Source organism: Thermobia domestica, chromosome 11 (assembly GCF_964235325.1).
Source record: "Thermobia domestica chromosome 11, izTheDome1.hap1.1, whole genome shotgun sequence".
Classification (NCBI taxonomy): Eukaryota; Metazoa; Arthropoda; class Insecta; order Zygentoma; family Lepismatidae; genus Thermobia; species Thermobia domestica.
In genome coordinates this window covers 13,516,171-13,537,048 of record NC_137464.1, presented here as the reverse complement: position 1 = coordinate 13,537,048, position 20,878 = coordinate 13,516,171, and the positions used below count along the sequence as shown (strand labels likewise).

Sequence of the window (20,878 nt, the reverse complement as noted above, 5' to 3'; positions counted from 1 at the left end):
AGACTGCTAGGCAAAATGTTGGACGATTGGGTTGGTTCATTTATAGTTCTGATGATAAGTAATGTTGACCGCGAGAGGAAACGAAAGAGAACTTTCGTGACGGGACCGTTTTAGCAACACAAACGACGAGGCATCACTTTCACAAGATTTTCTCAGACGAATGAGCTTAAATTTGTCTCGTACACTCACAGATAGTATTCTTTAGAAGACTGAACACTAACTCTTTGTAGACGTGTATAGAAAAGCATAAAAAGGAGGCAGTTGAAGATCTTATTGATCAACAGAGTTAATAGGCTCTAATTATACATTTACTGTTAGTATTCTCCTTACTTCGGATCCCTCTTCCAGACTTACGCCCAGTCATCTAACAACTTGTTAATAAATACACAATTAATGAGAACATGTTTAGTAAATAATGATATAGTAGAATAAATTCTGCATATCATGTAATATTTTAGTTAGTTATCACTTTACTCTTTAAAAGTAGGAGTTATTGTTGAGTCAACAAAACAATGTTGAATGTAGTCGGGGACGCGAAGAACGGCCAGCGACTCTTAGAAGCGAGATAATGTGGTGAGAGCGGGCTATATTGTGAGAAGTTGATATTTGAATGGTAGTCTGTGCACCCGCCAACTAGTTAAGCTCTGGTCATTATTTGGAGCCCCCACATTGATAAGTATCGCCATGCATAAACTCGATGTCGCATAAGGACACCGAACATAAAAACTCAAATATTAAATTGGTGCGAGCGGATCCGCGTTCGATTTACGGTGGGGACACTCCGTCGAAAAGGTGTACAAGGTTTTTTTTTAGACCAGCCATCCGGAATGAAATTTTCCTTATTCACACCAGGCAAATGCCAGGATGGTACCTAGCATAATGGTCCCAGACCGCTTCCTTCCTTCCCTTTCCTCGGATAGTGTGATCACCGAAGAATGCCATTCTTCATTCGTAACGTACTAACATGGACATAGAAACTGAAGCCCAGAAATCTAAATCCTAAATCCTTAAATCAGAATATCAAATTTCTTAGATTTGGATAATTATGTAAGTATTTCTGATGCCATTGATCCAATTTGCTTTAATCTTCATCATTGTTTAATTCATTCATCATGAAGTTGTAAGTATTTCTCGATGTCTACTTTCCGAACATCTATTTCGTTAAAAGCTGTCACCAACTTCGTGGATACAATTAACTAGATATTTTGTGTTAAAAATTAAAATTTGTTATTTAACTAGATTAAGAATATATACACCCTCCATTCCAAAAGAAACCGAACGTTAACCCTTAACGGTTCACTACTTTTCAGTCTGCTTTCGGCACTGCTTGCAAAACAACATATCCACAGACTACTTCCGGCGTAAAATTCATGAGAATTGTCACCAAAGGGCAAGAGATGCCCTACCATCGCGGAAAGTATGTACACAAATAACCACAACAAACAATTCCTGAAAATAATACTCTTCAAACGCAATATGCAAGATCAAAAAATGTGTAACCAAATGGTTACGAAAACTCGTTAAGGGTAAAAAAAAAAAAAAAAAAAAAAAAAAAAAAAAAAAAGCAATGTACATTTTGGAACAGATCATTTTTATTAATCAATGTATTCCCTTTCTGCATCGATACACATATTTGCACGCTCCAACAAGTTGTCAAACGACTTCTCATGCCCTTTATTGGAATGGTCTTTAGGACGGCGGTCGTCGCCTTCTCAATGGCATCAATCGATGCGTGCCACTTTCCTTTCATCGCCAAATGCAGTTTCGGGAACAGATAGAAATCGCACGGAGCGAGATCTGGTGAATAGGGCGGATGATGCAACCGAATAATGTGATTTTTGACCAAAAATTCAGTTAAAAGTCGCGAACGATGTGATGGTGCATTATCGTCCAAAAGAGTCCAACTGCCGATTTCGCGATATTCGGCCCGAATACGACGAATTCTTGCCAGCAAACGCTTCATGACGCCCAAGTAAAACTCTCCAGTGACTGTCTGGCCGGACTGAACAAATTCTTTGTGGATAATTCCTTTTGAATCGTAAAAACAAATCAGCATCACCTTAACTTTTGACTTCACCAAGCGACTTTTTTTGGGTGTTCCTTCATCCGGCGCTCTCCATTCAGCACTTTGCCGCTTTGTTTCGGGCTCATATTCAAAACACCACGTCTCGTCACCAGTTACAATCGATTTCAAGAAGTTTCGATCCTGCCGAGCACTTTTTACGATGTCTTTGCAATGCGCAATTCGATCAACTTTTTGGTCTTCGGTGAGTTTGTGTGGTACAAACCGCGAATTAACCTTCTTAAGGCCCAAAACTTCGGTCAAAATGCGGTATGCGGTTGTTTGAGGAATGCCTAATTCCATTTCAATAACTTTCAGCGACGATTTTTTGTTATGTTTGATGAATTCACGCACTTTTTCGATGTTTTCTTCCGATAATCCGGTTCTGGGACGGCCTGATCTTGCGTCATTATCCAGCGTCTCTCTACCCGATTTGAATCGCCTGAACCACTCGTAAACTTGCGTACGGGATAGACACTCATCACCATATGCAGTTTGTAGCATTTGGTGCGTTTCACTAAAAGTTTTACCCAGTTTAACACAAAACTCAATTGCAGCTTGTTGTTTGAAACTCATTTTCCGACCGATGTACACAACACACTGACAGTTGAAACGCAATAACTTTGTTGCCGTGCATCCAAATGTCATGACATTTATACCAGTTGTCAATGAGGGACTACGCCATCTACCGGTAAAATATTACAACAGATGGCACTAGTGGTACTATTTGTTTTCAAAAGTTCGGTTTCTTTTGGAATGGAGGGTGTAGCTGGATACAAAAATATAGTTTACACGCAGTGCACTGCACGTGCAGGAATGAAAAAAAAAAAAAAAAAATCTGATAGCTTGAGTGGTGACTAACCTAATCCCAGTCTTCCGCATTTTAGAAAGTCTTTCGTCAAGTTTTTCAAGCGAAGCTTAAGTGACGAGATGAATTCTGAAAATTATTTTACAGAGATAATTAACAAATTTGTGAATATTTTAAATTAAATGTACGTGATGTTGTAATGCATGAAAGAGGCAGCTGCCAGGCAAACAGAGATCGAAATGCCAATTGTATCCAGGCCCGTATTTAGGTAAGTGCTATTCTGTGCTCGAGTACAGTGTGGCAGAATTTAGGGGGCGGCAAAATTTTGGATTTTATAAAAAGATTCACAATAAAGTAATATTTACATGGGTAAAACTAGCAATCCGCAGTCTCGCGCAAGCGCAAGAAAATATGTTCATGTGTTTAATTCGCTCTAATTACAGTAGTTACTAATTGGGTAGCTTATCTGATTATTTTTAAAAAGTTTTCCTCTCCCACCTCCACCCCAAGGGGTGAGGCTGACCTTGAACATCATGAAAACTGATACCGTTCAACTCAGCGACCTCGAAAACTATGAATTCAAACTAATATCTGTCGTTTTCGATTATTTTTAAAATCTCTCCCCCTTCCTGGGAAGTGGATTATGACCTTGAAGTTGAATTGGATTAAAACTGTCACTATTTATCTCAGAGATACCAAAAAACTGTGAATTCAACTCAAATATTAGTCGTTTTCGGCGGGCGAGGCAGAAAAATTTGTGCGGGGGCGGCAAATTATTTAGAGCACAGGAGCGCACAATATATAAGTACGGGCCTGGTTCTATCCATTCCAACATCTATATTTTTTTAAGGCGTGGAAAGTGTTAGTGTTTTGTACTGAAGAAATGCAAAATAATAGTAATAATTAAAATTTTGATTATTTTTTCTATTCTCATGACATGGACCAGAGTGAGTAACTATGATACCGCAAATTCCCCAAGTGATTGAGAAACCATTGTCAAACTAGAGGACCTACATTCAATTCTCTGTCAGTTTAACAAGATTCTTGTTTGTAATACATTATATATTTTCTAACGACCAATCTGTAAATTTCCTTGCTCTTATTAAAGAAATTACGATCACAGATATTTCCAGATACACACGATTTTCGAGCTCGTAAGATATAACGTATTTTGTAATTATTATTTTTAAACAGAAGCATGTTACTAAATATGGTCTAAAAATGCTACCACATCATATGTTAATATCAATGTAATGAAAAATGAAGTGATGGAATTATTTTATAATGAAAAACTTCTTTGAAGATAAAGTATGCCGGGTGTAGTTGCAAAACTATTGAAAATAATATTGGCCACTACATGAAAAGGAAAGTTGTATTAGTCATTTTCGATTACTAACAGAGAAAACAAACCATTTCTAAATACAATTAACAGAATGCCCGTTCTTCGCACGGGAAAAATATATTTCATTTTGTATATAAAGGGCACCAAAACTGTTACTGATCAACTTAGAGACCCCAAAAACTGTGGATTTGACACTAATATCGATCATTTTTAATTATTTTTACATATCACCATTCCCCATTGGGAGTACTACTGAAGACTGAATTTAGATTTAAATGGCATTGGAAGTGTCACTGTTCGTCTCAGCGACCTAAGAAACTATGGATTCGACGCTAATATCGGCCATTTGGATCATTTTTATATATCTCTCCTTCCCAAGTTGCGAGGCTGAATTTGGATTTAAACGTCATCGAAAGTGTCACTGTTCATCCCAGCGATCCCAGAAACTATGGATTAGACGCTAATAGCCAGTTGGATCATTTTTATATATCTCCCCTCCTCCTTTGCTAAGTTACGAGGCTGAATTTGGATTTAAACGTCATCGGAAGTGTCACTGTTCATCTCAGCGACCCCTAAAAGTATGGATTCGACACTAATATCGGTTATTTTCGATCATCTTTATATACTCCCGCTTCCCCAAGTTGCACATTCAAAGTGAAATGATAAAAAGCATCCCAGGCCCGAACCTCGCCTATGTTGAAAATTCGCTCGAGATCGGTTGGGTGGTTCAAGGGTTATGAAGTTACAAACATAGTCACTTTAATTTTTATATGTGTAGATTTTCTTGAGTATTGCCATTTATCCATAACATATACATGTACTTCACCACGTATTCCAATACAATCCAGTAGTCCAGTATATAATTCGTTGCACCGGTTCGTAGGGTTGTGGAACACGGATATTTAAATAGAGCGCATGCTGGTTTCTGTGAAATTGCTTGAATTGGTTGCGGTCGGTCGTGTAGTTCTCAAACTATGTTGGTTTAAGGGGGCAGACTACTAAATATTTTTGAAAAGCTAACAAATTTTCTTTTGTCCGAAGTACGGAAGTTAGTACAAAAAAATAAGTTATTACAAAATAAATACAAACATTATTTAAAAAGTAGTAAACAAGGAACCAAGACAATATGATAAGTAATCAACTACCGTTGAGTTTATTTTTCTAGTTGCTGCCTTATCCTAGATTTTTGGGTAATTCAAATTTTGGACACACTGTAATTTCTATGGATGGCAACACTGATCATAATTCCGATTCGTATTTTCGGATGTAGAATAACATTATCTATTTTTGTGGTAAGTTACATTTCATTATCTCTTTTCACTTACGAAAATCGGGCAAAAGAAAATTTGTTAGCTTTTCAAAAATATTTAGTAGTCTACCCCCTTAAAGTTTATTTTTCGTTGTTTTTGGAAGCTTATCTTTTTGAGGAGGTGTTATTTTGATTAAGTTTATCAGATTTTTGTTCTCTTTCATTTCATATAAGGAATCACCTCCCGGAGTTCGGTATTGAATTTTTTGAACTGTCAGTGTGCCTAGCAGGTGGTTGTGCATGGTAATGTGACGGAGTACTTTAAGGAAATATGTTTAATTTAATACACAATGTAGTGTTGCTAAGTTTTTATGAATGTATTACAGGTAGATTTGAAAGAAGTGAATGGATGTGAAGTAATTTCAAAAGGAAATGGAAAGCTTTACAGTAGGCAGTGTAGATGATTTAATCTCAAGTAATAGTGAGTCAGTGAAAAAGTTGAACAAATCGGCTGGCCAAATAAAATATAAAAACTTTGAACATTCCTTATTAAGGAAAGAAAAACAGGATTCGTCGTTTCAAGAAGTCAAGAAAGAGAAAGCGAAAAACAAGAATATGAATAAAACTTGGGCTGGTAACTCTGACGCACAGGGATCCAGTGAGGAAGGTTCTGACATGGAGGACGAGGGGATCGAATTCCCTGGGGACGATTCAGAATCGGGCAGTGACGTTAGTATGGATGATGAAGAAGGGAGTGATAATGCTGAAGAAGAGGATGAAGATAGTGAAGAAGAAAATGATAATGCTAAAGAAGAGGATAGAGATAGTGAGGAAGAGAGTGAAGACGGTGAAGAAGAAAATGGTAATGCTAAAGAAGAGAATGAAGATGGTGAAGAAGAGCCATCTGAACAGCTCCTTCGAAACAACAAGAACTCGCCTAATAAAAATAAGAAAAGGTAGGTTGTGATATTGAATATTAAAAGCTGTAAGCATACGAATTTTGTTTGTCTTGAGCTATAATTTTAAAAACTAGGCTTTATTATTATGAGACAGGTGACCAACTTGTCCAAATTTTCCTCACCGAAACATCCCACCAGTGTCCGGCAATTACGCACTGTTTCGTTTGGACGCCACCGCAGCGCTAGTGTCGGCGCTAAACGCTGTGGAGTTATCGTTGTCTTTACTAAGAGAGTGTTTCTTTGACGAAAATTTGGACAGGTTTATCATCTGTTTGACAAGTGTTTGAACATTCGTGGAAACTAGGTCGAAAAATAGATTAAGGTGTGTTCTTTCATGTAAAATAGAATTTGGCTTGAACAAACTTTTTTATTTCTTTGAAACTGTACTCACTTTCCGGATACGCCTGTAAAAATCATTAAGATGAGTTCAAAATGTCCAGTCATAACCTTCCGTGTGCTGCGGGACCATTAATTTAATTTATACTGCAGAAATTCATATGGCTTATCGTAAACTGGGTCCTCCGTCCCACTTTCGCAGTTTACATATGAACGTTTAAATAAATAAATCAATAATAAAAAACTCCATTAATCGCCAGAATCAAACTGCGTCGTTATAACTCGACTCTTATTGTCTCTCTTTCTGTGCATTATTTTGTATAGTAAAAGGGCAAATGAATGAACAACAGATTATTAATAATTATTGTTTAGCATCGAAACTATGAGACGTGGATATCCAGTTTAACGTAGCACCCAAACCACCAGTCCCCACCAGAAGTCAAACCCGCATTTTCCATCGAATTAACCATGCCGTTACAAGGAAGTTTTCATTTTTTTTATTTATTTATTTATTTATTTATTATTTTTATGAATCTATGGAAATCACTAAACTAAAAAGACGAGACAACTTCTGGTAATCTAATCCGACATTCATGAGTGTAAGAAGTCAGGGTTGGATCCAGGACCGACTTCCGGAGGCGGGGGGTGTCATACTGTTACTTTTAAGGGCTCCAAACTTTGGGATGGGTTTTATTTATATATATAAAATAAAGTTTCCTCTTCTGGGGGGAAGGCGATCGCCCCCTCCCCTGGATCCACCCCTGTAAGAAGTTATTACAAACTTAGACTTAGCTGGGTTTGTGCCAATATTTTTAATTATTATATAGTTTCACTTGCGGCATGGCATTTAAATGTAAAATTATGCTGCTTAAAGATGTCAGTACCTGTACAAGGTAGTAAACGTCTCGCTCAAGAAAATTTTACATTTAAATCCCAAGCAGTCTGAATTAGTGATGTGATTAACAGCCAAAGTTTCACTACTACCATTGATGAAGGGGAATCTCTTTACTTTGAAACTGTTCGGTAATTAAAAATATTGACGCCGATCAAGGTACGTCGTAGAGTGTAATTTGATTATGTTTCCTTTGCCTCATTGGGAATAAGTTAATGTTAAGACTTTAAGTACCATGTGCGTATATTCTATATACACTTTGTCTAATACTGGGACCATGTGCGTATGTTTTATGCAGCTTTCACGTGTCATTCAATAGGCTTGTGTTCAAAATGCACTGCTGGCCCCGGAGTATAAGATCTGACTTCGAGGTTTGGCGCTTGCCTGTTGTTCGCCGAGCTGACCCATGTTTTGAATTTTATTGAGTAACATAAAAACTATAAAGAACATCAAAAATATAGAAAGTAACCATAAATATCTGCAAAACACTATTATGAACTAATAACTGTTTTCAAGAGCTTAGTGTATCTTACGTTTATAGAACAATTGATAGTGTATGAAGTTTTGATGCCCAACAATTGTGACGTAAGAAATTGCATACACAAATTTCTGGTCTTCTAAGAAAAGGTTTGGAGTCGATTATTAGCTTATTTAATTGCGAATAATTATACTAATGCATTATAATGTTGGAACTAGAAAAGAAGTTGGCGTATAAAGTAAATTCCTTCAGGAAATTTCTCCTCGCTTCCCTTTTCTTCTTGCACGTATATTACTATTTTGAAGTTTACTATCCATCACAACAGGACAAATATTGGGAAGTAGGCTTTGGGATTATCAGCAGTCAAACTACATTTAATCGTTTTCTTTGTCTCCAGGAACAAACCGAAACACATACACGTGACGTTGTAAGGGGAGAATCAAAGAAACCTACCTGTTGAGCTCCAAAATGAGCATCCAACTGTTGTCAAATGTAGACAGTGTTTTAAATAGCTTTCAAATGGAAGAAGGGTGGCTTAGCGGTATAGAGCTTATCCCTGGTTCGATCCCCGACCAAGTATGTGGTGGACATCTGTCCTTGGGTTTTCTCCGGGTGCTCTGGTTTCCTCCCAACATTCTCATTCCACCAATTCTTTAATAATCATTCACTTGCCTTAATCACCCGTCTTCCTTAGTCTAAAGGACAAAATCGTGGTACCTTAAACTGAAAGATTTCATTTTTTCAGATGGAAGAAAGAAGAAAAAAAAATAGCGCGTTCTAATATTACCTTAGCAAGAAAAAGTAAATATATAGCATTAATAATAATAAACATCTGAACGAATTTCGAAATGTTTAAAATAAAGTTTCCATAATACTTTGGAAAGAAATATGTCATGTTATTATATAGGGGAATTCTGTTGCATCACAGGTGTTGGACACAAACATCAACTCTGTATTTTTCAGTGTCCTATTCCCTTTAAATTTTTCAGGGACAGAACTATTTAGGATGGGTACATAAGGACGCAATAAGGAAAAGTGATATTTAAAGAAAGGTCCTTAAAAGGACCGATTTTATGTACAAAAATTTGCACAAGATACAGAGGTAGTTTACTTGTTATTTACGACAGAATCCCAATTTCTATATGGAGATACTGCGGTTACGCTATGGTTAAAGACATGCTATTAATAAATTGTGTTTAACTGGAGACCACAAAACGGAAGATGCATTATTTTCAATTGTGGTGGTGTTGGAATCGATGCCAGATTAACACAATTGAATAAAAGAGAACTAAAATCGCTAAGGTTTCTTAGAAGTTTTAAATATTTCTACCATGCGGTTACGCATTGTTTTATTTATGATTTACATAGAATGAGACATAAGCTAGAGGTATTTATAGTAATAACATTTTTGTTGTTAGTAATTTAGACATTGATAATTTTGTACCATATATATATATATATTGAAATGAAGGAATAGAATTTGTGGGGGAATGTTTTTAATGTGTGTAATTTTTGTTTAGCTGAGTTTATTTGAAATTTTTTAAGCACTGACTTAGGACTATTCATTGACAAATATGAAACAGTTATATACCTTTAAATTATTGATGTAGATTTTTGATGATTGATGTAGTACACTACCAGTAACAACGTGTTCCTCGTGGGAAGGCTTCGTCGCTACTAGTATGGTTTTAGAAAAGCCAAGTAGTTTTGATGCCTGACTCGAGCTGAGGTTATTTAACTTGTGGCGAAATATATAAGGACGTCTACCTCTGAAATTCATTTTAATATATATATATATATATATATATATATTTGTCAATGCATGATTTTATATGTTGAATTGCGAAAGCTAGCTGACTTCAGTGCGTGACAACGAATTCAAAGAGGAATTACATAGCAGTTTTACAGATGAAGAATTAATTAATTAATCACAATTTAGTTTTGAAATATTTACTATTTTTGTCGCTGTTCGTTGAATGTTTTTTAAAGAATATTGAATTAAAAGTATAATTATGGATAAAAGTTTACTATTAATATTGATGAGCCTTCGTGACAATATTTATGAACTAAATTATGAAACAAATGTAACTAGTTCTAATGCTATACTCTTTTGTTTCCAGGACTAAAGAAGATGAAAGCAACGAAGGAAAAACATCCCGCAGTAAGACGTCAAAGAATGCGGATGAGAGAGCTGTTCGTACCATCTTCGTAGGCAACGTGCCAAAGAATATCGAAAAGAAGCGATTACGCGCGTTCTTCTCAAAGTTTGGGAAAGTTGAAAATGTCAGGTTCCTAACTCCGCCGATAGCTAATCCCAAAATAGCCAAGAGAGTGCCTGTGAAAGAGTGAGTATGATATATTTTATACTCTGTATGTAATTTTAAATGTCATTTATTAAGCACTAGGTTTTTCTAACATTAATGCAGAAAAATCTAAAATCTTCATAAAAAATATTAATAGCATCGTAATTTGTTTTTGTTGCTCGAGGGCCGTTCGGAAAGTAACCTCCGATTGGTTAAAAGAGAAACACCAATGTAAATAAGAATAATTTACTATATATATCTCAAAACTACTACTTTGCTCTATTTTTCAACATAGTTTCCATAAACATTTAAGCACTTATGTCTCTGTACTAGCTTAGAAATTCCATCAGCATAAAATCTCCCGCCTGTGCCTTGAGCCACAGTACTTCCTGTAGCCTCTGTGTCACTGCGTCATGTAACACAGTCCTGAAAATATGCGGAAATTCATTAAAAAGCTCCGAGATTGTGAAACGTCGATTGTCACAAACTTTTCCATCAATTTTCTAAACGAGTTAATCAGTGAATACTGATGGCCTGCCACGCCTCTCTTCGTCATGAATGTTTGTTCGTTCATTTTTAAATGAACGAACCCATTCACGAACAACTCCTTCACTCATCACACTTTGTCCGTACACGGCAAAAAGTTCCCGATGAATAGCTGCTGCTGAATATTGTTTTGCCATAAGGGAACGTATAACAGCTTGCACTTGGCGGGGTTTTCTATTGCAGCACACATTTTGAGATGCTACAAAAGTGGAACTAGTGACAGACAACTTTCACTTTACCACGACTGGATGCAGAATGATCTACCGCGCACGTCTTCTAAAAGATGGTAGCGCTGCTTCCACAATTTCACGCGGTGACGAATCTGAGGTTACTTTCCAAACGCGCATCGTATTTACTTTTTTTCGATTAATGCAGGTCAAGTTAATGAAACTGTGGTACGTTAATATTTATTCATAGAATGTAATTGACGCATTTTAAATCTAATTTACAAAAGAAATAAGGAACGCTTACCTTATTGGTCAATTGTGTGTGTGAGAACTTTGCTGAGCAATTTCAACCACTTATTTAGAATAAAGTAATGTTATCATACGTGAATAGGAAAGTGAGATCTTAATGTCTGTATGGGGTAACGAACAGTTCGAGAACGAGCTGAAATCATCACCTGAATTGAAGGGTGTGGATATATACATTGGTGCACTCATGTCCAAAATTATTGTCGCATATCTATAAATATGTTGTTCTAGGAATATAATTTGATAACGAATTCTCCCGGTATTTCTTATAATGTTAGTTTGTGTATAATCGGCAAAAAACATGTATGTGACAGATTTCATGTCAAAAGAGCATTAAATAAGAACAGTGAAACGAAAATAAAATTTTGTTGTCCATTTAGCAATATTTTATTTTACTCATTATAATTTTCGTGTTTATAATTATTTTCCTATGAAAGTTACCACAAATATACATTTCCCGATTATGCACATAGTATCAGTATTGAAGTTCCCTGCATAATCATTATTAAATTATATTCTTACAAGAAGACAGTTATAGATATGCGACAATCATTTTGGACATGAGTGTACATATGCACATAAAGGGTGGACTATTTATCTTGTAACGTCTAAACTAATGGATAAAAACGCTGAAATTTCTAATTATTCAAATATCAAGAACGGAAAATTACTTAATAAACTTCGCAATACTACCATATTAAGTGTTGCCAACCCACATAAAGACTTTTTTTTTTTCAAATGACACTACATCAGTTTATTATGTATTAGAAATCTACAAGTTAAGCGAAAACTTACAATACCACAACTATTATTCAGTGGTGCAATCTAAGGACACTTCATTGTCGTAAACACTTTTAGTCTTCTACAACGGTAATAACGAAACCACAGTAGAACCACATTGAAATTTGAACACATCACAGTGCTTGTGATTGCATCTGAAACTGTTGCTCTACCTTTTACGTAGGATCGGTGCTGGAAAGAAATAATAAAAATAAATAAATAAAACTACCGACATTCTAAGCCAAAGCATTGTAGGGGAGGGGGGGGGGAGGCTTGAGATTGGGAAACTTCAGATAGCATATATTCCATATTCTACCAAAACTACTATATTTAAGACGAATGGTAGAAGCACGCTACACTCGCTTCAGTTATTAGAGGAACAATTTTTGTCTTATCAAAATGACGGTTAACATACAAGTGAGTACCGATGCTTCCTTCTTTATACTTTTGCTTCAGCATCCCAATCTCGGTTGCCTACGCTTGAGCTGGCGAATAAGAAACGTTGCCTGTTTCCATCCTGTGGATGAGAGAATTGTGGTTCTAACTGGTTGTCTGATTATTCTAAGCATACGCCAAACAGACGACTGCAAACGTAAATAATGGAGATTATGATGAGAGCTGTTTACATTTTTCACCAAGGCGCGTCTTAGTTAAAATTTTCTCATAATCACCAAAAGTGAGTTGGTTATATATTTAACGGTTGAGTTTATTTAAAATACAGTAATTAACTATCTAAACAGGCATTTATAGGCACCCTAAAAGTACTATCCATCTCCATATGTGTGTGAAAGAAATCTGTAACACGAAAGCGTATATGCTTCTGATCAAACAAACGGTATAGGCTTCTAGGCAAACATTTAGGTTTTATGTACAACATTAATTTAGTGTTTGATTATTCTAGCCGTGAATTGTATGAAAAGAGAACGAGTATAGAAGTGTATGTGAGATTCCGGAAGAAGGAGAGTGCTCAAAAGGCATTAATTGCAAACGGTGAAGTTTTTGAAGGCCACCATTTGCGAGTTGATTTGGCGACCAACAAGAATCACGGTACAGGAAAAGCCATATTCGTGGGAAATTTGCCATTTGGTAAGTGCCTGTCAATCTTTCTTATTATTTGATTACTCTGATTACTTGCTCTTGCATACTTGACGCACTTGGACTTCGGAAAACAACATGATACGAAAAAAAAAAAAAAAAAAAAAAAAAAAAAACTACACTTCTAATCCTTGCAGTAAGGTATGGTATTTTAGATAAGTTTTCCTTTTGTCCGTCATAAATTTAGCAATACTGGTATTAGAGAAAATCTAATTGTCTCACTTAACTATTTTCTTTCAAAAGGACGCTGTCATATTCAGTGGATGCTGGGAAATTTCACTCCTTTTTCACGGCAACCAATTTGGCTTAAACTATTATCAAAGTTTGACGACTGGAAACTGTGTACTATAGCGGTAAAGAAAGCATACGGTACATAAACTTTTCCGCAATATGTACTTCCATTAGATACTTCTAAATAATAATAATAATAATAAAATGCTTCTTCTACACAGTGATGCAGTTTGGTGTATTATTATTAGCAGTAGTAGTAGTAGTAGTACTAGTAGTGTTATTTGTCAAATAACTGATTGTGTTTCAAGTCTGCAATAGAATTATCTTTCAGTTTAACGTCCTACGATTATGCCTTAAAGCTAAAGGAGACGAATGATTAACGTAAAGGAATAAAGATGGAAAAATTGGTGAAATGAGAGTGTGGGAGAAAGAGTACCCCATGGACACTATGTTGTTCACCACAAACTTACTTGGCCGGGTATTTGCAGTATAATTATAATAGCGATAGTGCATTTATAGGATTTTTAAAAATTTATTTTATACAGAAATTACGATTCTTTTTAGTATTCATTTGTAGACAGTTATTTTAGCATCGGTATTTCGGATTCTGTAATCGAGTATCTCTCTTCAGAACCGGACATCAGCTTAAGTCATGTTTTGCAATAAGTTCATGTGCTCATTGTATCAATATATTTGGAAGTATTGAAATTACGTAACACAATGTATCAATACGCATTAGTAGTAGAGATTCCCAGCTAACATGAAAGCATCACCATTTTATATTTAAACATCCAAAATTACAAACGTATGCACAAAAGTTTAGTGCACTAAAGTACTAACAAATACCTGTTTATTTTCCTTGTATTATAATGTATTTCAACTATTAGGTTCTTCTATGAGTATAGGTGTAACAGAGTCCACATCACTAATAAGGTGAAATCATTGTAGGTTCAGTATAGCCATATCAAATTGTTATTGGTGTTAGTGTATTCGGTGATTTTCTATATGTACCAGATTTCGTATGCCAAATGGAATAATATGTTTTTTTTTTTTTTTTTTTTTTATTCTAATATTTGTGTGGATAGAGACAATGACAGTCCGGGATTCTAGCCCTTCACTTAATTTATTTTACAAAATATTACAAAAAAGTATTTGTGTCTACAAATTTAATATCTTAGATCTTCCTTATGACCAGAGAAGTGAAGGAAGGAAATGTTTTATACAGGGACCCCTTTAGCTCATAGCAGCCTCCCGGATGTCTTTCAGCGACTACAGGATATAGTCCTTTTGGTAACCTCCTTAGCTCATGGCAGCCTCGTGAGGTACAGTTTGTGATTAGGAATCCCCTTCATTCAAAGCCAACCCCCAGGGGTTTAGGCAGGGTAGTGCTCCTTTGTCCAAGGGTGACCTCCAGAGCAGGTATGGATTAGCGATCAATAGTCATCTGATGCCACCGTCTTCTTTGGGTCCACTTCTATAGGCCATTTCTGGGTGGCTCGTTCCTCTTCGGTTCCCATCGTGCTGTTCCTCGTGTCTTCCTGGTTTTGTGTATCGTGTGCTGCACTGATGCTTATAAACGATAGCACGTATTGCTTGAATAACATGTGCTCACGCTGTAAGGTAGGGATCATTACAGTATATATGGTTATAATTGGTCTTATTTTTATTGATAATATTAGTAATGATGTTAATCTATTCTATGTCTAAATTACCCTTTTCAGTGTTTCGTTTTGAATTTTTGTTCTAATATTATGTACCTTTAATCTCCATTTCATCCCCTTCATTTTTAAGACTACTTCTGAACTACAACGGCTGATATCTCCTCCCTGTACGGAGGTAAGTATACTCATCACTTCATACAAACCAAATTTTTTGTTCTTTTTTTACAATAAAGCTCAACTTTTCGTCAATAGTGAAATTGTGTTGTAAAATAAATAACTAAAACGGAGATAAAAACAAAAATTAAATTCCGTATTTTTTACTTTCAGACGCAGAGGATGAGGACTTATGGAAGCTTTTCAGCGACTGTGGAGATATAGAGTCCGTGAGAGTGGTTCGGAATAGTTTTACGAACGCAGGAAAAGGAATTGGATATGTTAATTTCAAAGTACGTATAATTTTACTTCTTATCTGTGAAGCCAGTACAATTAGATTAAAGCTTGACCTTGGTTTGTATAGTATAACCGTTTACTTTGCTTAGTGATGTCGAATGGTTTAGCTCATCTACGTTTCCGCTTGTTCCAGGATTCGTTTCCACGGCTGTCTACAAAGCGGTAAATAGAGGCTAGAGAGTTGATGTGCAAACCACATATTACTCAGCGAAAATCAAGCTGTTTGCCTATAGCCTTTCTTAACGTTAGGAAGTGATTTATTATATTATGAAATATTTCAATCGAATAAAAAGAAACTCATTTGGTTGTTGGATTGGAGTTTACGAGTGTGATTCAGAAAGTAATGCCTCCAAGGTGATGATACCTTTATTTGTGTTTGGCAGATAACACCGATATATTATCATTTTGGCATAATTTTTCAACAAAGTCCCCATTACGGGCAACACACTTGTGCCAACGCGGAACAAGATTTTTTTATGCCGTCGGCGAAGAAGTCTGGTGGCTGCTGGCGACACCATTGCTGAACTGCGGCTTCCACCTCCGCGTCACAACTGTAGCGTTGGCTCTTGAGGTGATTCTTAAAGAAGAGTCAAAAGTCGCAGGGCGCAATATCTGGACTATAGACAGGATGAGACACAATATGAACAATACTTTTTTTTTTTTTTTTTTTTTTTTTTTTGCGGAGGAGAGGACGTATGATGGTACTATATCGACTGACGCTTCGTTTCCAGACGTAATAGTGTATCCATGACTCGTCGCCGGCGATGAATGCTCCTGAGTGCACAACCTTCCGCAGTCAGAAATTCAATGACAGCCTGCTATTTCAACCGGACGTCACCAATGGATGCCCTGGATTGCTCCATTACTCTGGATCGAGAAGAAATAGGAAGGGGAGGTAACGAGAAGAGATAGGAAAGTGAAACAAGTTATGTTCTATAGCTTAAACATCTGTACATTAATGATAAACAGTTCAGAATGTTTCCAGTACTATTCGCCAAGTAGTGGACTTGGGAGCATTACCTTCTGAATCACTCGTATTATCCCTTTCAGCACCGAAGCTATATAAGACGTGAACTTATAGTTTAGTATGGAATCTGAAACACCGTAATACGTTCAAATTGCAAGGCTCTGCAATCGGCAATCGACGCGCGACCCCGTGCACCAATACCTTTTAAATAACCAAGTAGCTATCACGTATGGTTTTGGGTTCGGCGCGCAAGGAGAATACTTCCTAGTTCGTACACTCACTTTACGCAATGAATATGGATCTAGTCTGAAAAAGACCATCTATCGGTAAATTTTAATCAATCAATCAACGGATGATTTAAATCCGTTGTCAGCAGCGAAACTATGTAGGACGAGACCAACAATTCGAAGACTTAACAGGAATCGAAGCCGGGACCTCTTGCACAAAACACACATTCTTGCAACTAGATTAAGGAAGAGGGCTTGTCAATGAATCGAGTAGAAAGTAGTAATTAATTGTATTAGCACAGTTCTTTAACAATATTAGGTTAGCAGCAAAATGCATTTGCCATGGATGAGATAAGAGGAAAGGGAAGTGCTTTTTATGTATTAGTTTCCAAGTAGAAGATGGCTTTTATATCCAAATTTGGATCTTTTTTGTTATTTTGAAAATGTGCCAAAGAAAAAACATTTTGATAATTATGGTAGCAGTATAATAATTTCACTTATTGTTTGATCTCTTCTTTTACTCTGCCTGTTGGAGCATGTAAGTTCAGGTAAATATATTGTATGAAAGTAACGTATGTAGTTTTTTGCTACCAATTTGAATGAGATAGAGTGTAACTAAAATTGGTTAGACCTAAAAGAAGTACAGGTTGTTCGCTGTATATCAGACCATTTTCGATTCGGTGCTGCCACCTGGCATATCATGTTGGAACTATGGGTTTGCTGGCCGGAGCAGTGTTGAGTCTGACTTTGTAGATGCGTGAGTGTTATCAAATTCCGCCGAAAACCAACCGGAAGGGGTACGTAATGGCCCTTTGTCATGCTAAGTTTTCATACGTACGCATTGTGAAACAGTGTCGGGAGAATGGGTTAACACTCCGGATGATGACTGCGGAACTTATTGAGGCTCCCCTTGCGAATCATTCACCCACGAAAACCACTAGGAGAAAGCTGCGAGCAAAGTGATACCCATAGTGCTAAGGGAGATCAGTCGATTGGCGTGCCAAGAAAATCCCCCGACTCATCGGAATATGGGCCACAGATTCCAGCTCGCACCGTCAACTGTGAACAAAAGAATCACAAGCGCCTTAGGCTGAACTGTGTGCGGAAGGCTAGTGTACACCATGTACTACCTCGTCACTTTGCCGAACGTAAAAACTGTAGAAAACTATGAAAAATACCTAGCGGGTTCCAAATGGAAGAAAGTTGTCAATTGATGAATCATGTGTCAATCTCATTACTGGTTGTCACATTCGGGCGATCACATGCTGTAACATTGACGACAAGGGGCGCAGCATCTTTATTCGTCAGTGCAGGAAAAGCTTCCCTCGTTGCTTTATGGCTACGGGATTCGGATATATGGGTAAGTTGATGATACACAAGGTGGACAAAAACGTGAAGGTAAATGCAAGATATTTCCAAGAATCCATTCTGGTCTGGTCGGTCGGAGAGACATCTTACAGTTGTATGGAATGGACGTCTTCAACATCTCCGCCCGCGCACCCTGGATGGTCTATAGAGAGTTTGCAGGAAGGAGTGAGACAATTCCCGTGTTTGTCCTGCATCGGAGATTGCAGCAATGGAAACTGCGATGCCGTGTGATAGTCCACAGTGTTGGGGGTCCAATAGAACATGATCGGTGGTGGCGGTGCGGTATCTCTTAAGGTGAGTACCCGACAAAAATGGTGGGATATAAAGCGAGCAACCTTCTGTGATTACAAATTTTTTTTTTTTTTTTTTTATTTATGGTATACAGTTTTATCTTGATGCCATTACTTATAATGCTAATGATTGTTACATTCAACAGAATGCGGCTGCAGTCGAATCGGCATTAAAAATGAACAAAAAATTTAAAGATCGGGAGTTAGTAATCCAAAAAGCGGTAAGGAAATCAAAACGGAGATCGAATCGAAGTTTTGGAAACCGAGGAAGACGCTCTTCTTCTTCTTCTTCTGGTCGAGGGAGGTTCACACCAAGGAAGGACAAGAGTCCTAATTTTCGTAGACAAGGAAGGCCCACAGCAAAGAAGAACGATGGATCATAGAAATTTCCAAGCAAGGCAACGGGATAAAGAGAAAGAAAGTAAGTGGTGTGGTTTAAATATGGCTGTTGTATTATTATTGCAAGTAATACTGTTATCTGCGTAAAGAATATATGTATAACCGTTCGCAAAAGACAAACATCAGTAGATAGGATCTGGTAGTTAATGCTGTATTTTACTATATATAAAGGGTATTACAATATTTTGGGAGCAGATTCCTTACACCAAAATAAGAAAAAATGTTCATATAAACCTGTGCTCAAAAGTGGATAGTTTCGTCATTTATAGGGTGCTGAAAACGTGAAACAAGTGAACTTTTCAAGTTCATAGCTGCACTACTGTGGGACCTATCGTAGTCGGGTCAAGACATCACTAAGTAACTGGTATGTGAACTATTCAAATATCCATGTTTAAGAATGCTCGAGTACTTGCACAACAATTTTTTAGAGAGGTAGTTGGAGAGTGATCAAGTACTCCCAAACAACCTCTCTAAAAATGATTGTGCAAGTACCCGAGGTTCTGAAAGACGGATATTTGGATAGTTGACATACTAGTTCCTCAGTGATGTCTTGACCCGACTTCAGTCAGTCCTATAGTAGTGGACCTGTGGACCTTTTAAAGTTCATTTTCTGAGTTTTCGGTACCATGTAACTACAAAACTATGTTCTTGCGACCACAGTCCATATAAACTTTTTTCTTATTTTGATGTGAGTACTCTATTCCCAAACTATTGTGACGAATTTTTGTAACACCCTGTATATACACTATATAAATACAGTAACTATTTTTTTCTAGCAAAATAAAAGAACTATCCGTTATTATTGGAACGAAGGACGAACATTTTAGCACTTAAAAATGTTTGTTTTTTCGAGTTTCTCAAAAACTACGCATGATAATTTATCTTCTAATATGGCATTATGTTTAACTTGATGCGATCTATCAATTTATGTATATGCCTTAGATTTGTAGAATATTTTAGCTAAACGAACATTAAAATTTGAGTTAACCCTGATTTTGGGCTATATCTCATCAACCAAAGCACTTAAAAAGTTTGTTTTTTCATGATAATTTATCCTTTAATATGTTTAACTTGATTCGATCTATCAACTTATGTATATGCCTTAGCTTTGTAGAATATTTTAGTTAAACGGACATTAACATTTGAGTTAACCCTGATTTTGGGCTATATCTCATCAACCAAAGCACTTAAAAAGTTTGTTTTTTCATGATAATTTATCCTTTAATATGTTTAACTTGATGCGATCTATCAACTTATGTATATGCCTTAGCTTTGTAGAATATTTTAGTTAAACGGACATTAACATTTGAGTTAACCCTGATTTTGGGCTATATCTCATCAACCAAAGCACTTAAAAAGTTTGTTTTTTCATGATAATTTATCCTTTAATATGTTTAACTTGATGCGATCTATCAACTTATGTATATGCCTTAGCTTTGTAGAATATTTTAGTTAAACGGACATTAACATTTGAGTTAACCCTGATTTTGGGCTATATCTCATCAACCAAAGCACTTAAAAAGTTTGTTTTTTCATGATAATTTATCCTTTAATATGTTTAACTTGATGCGATCTATCAACTTATGTATATGCCTTAGCTTTGTAGAATATTTTAGTTAAACGGACATTAACATTTGAGTTAACCCTGATTTTGGGCTATATCTCATCAACCAAAGCACTTAAAAAGTTTGTTTTTTCATGATAATTTATCCTTTAATATGTTTAACTTGATGCGATCTATCAACTTATGTATATGCCTTAGCTTTGTAGAATATTTTAGTTAAACGGACATTAACATTTGAGTTAACCCTGATTTTGGGCTATATCTCATCAACCAAAGCACTTAAAAAGTTTGTTTTTTCATGATAATTTATCCTTTAATATGTTTAACTTGATGCGATCTATCAACTTATGTATATGCCTTAGCTTTGTAGAATATTTTAGTTAAACGGACATTAACAT

General features: G+C 36.3%; 1 protein-coding gene across 4 annotated transcripts in view; it reads left to right on the top strand.

The window, feature by feature from the left end:
• LOC145663903 (uncharacterized) overlaps window positions 1–20,878 on the top strand; it is a 44,330-nt gene that overhangs the window by 13,672 nt on the left and 9,780 nt on the right. For all 4 annotated transcript variants that reach the window (XM_081730083.1, XM_081730084.1, XM_081730081.1 and 1 more), the window contains exons 2-6: window positions 5,848–6,417; window positions 10,247–10,471; window positions 13,130–13,314; window positions 15,543–15,661; window positions 18,664–18,938. In XM_081730083.1, the coding sequence (XP_081586209.1) occupies window positions 5,894–6,417; window positions 10,247–10,471; window positions 13,130–13,314; window positions 15,543–15,661; window positions 18,664–18,900 (1,290 nt within the window). In that variant the 5' untranslated portion in view covers window positions 5,848–5,893 and the 3' untranslated portion in view covers window positions 18,901–18,938. The remainder of the gene's footprint in view (window positions 1–5,847; window positions 6,418–10,246; window positions 10,472–13,129; window positions 13,315–15,542; window positions 15,662–18,663; window positions 18,939–20,878) is intronic.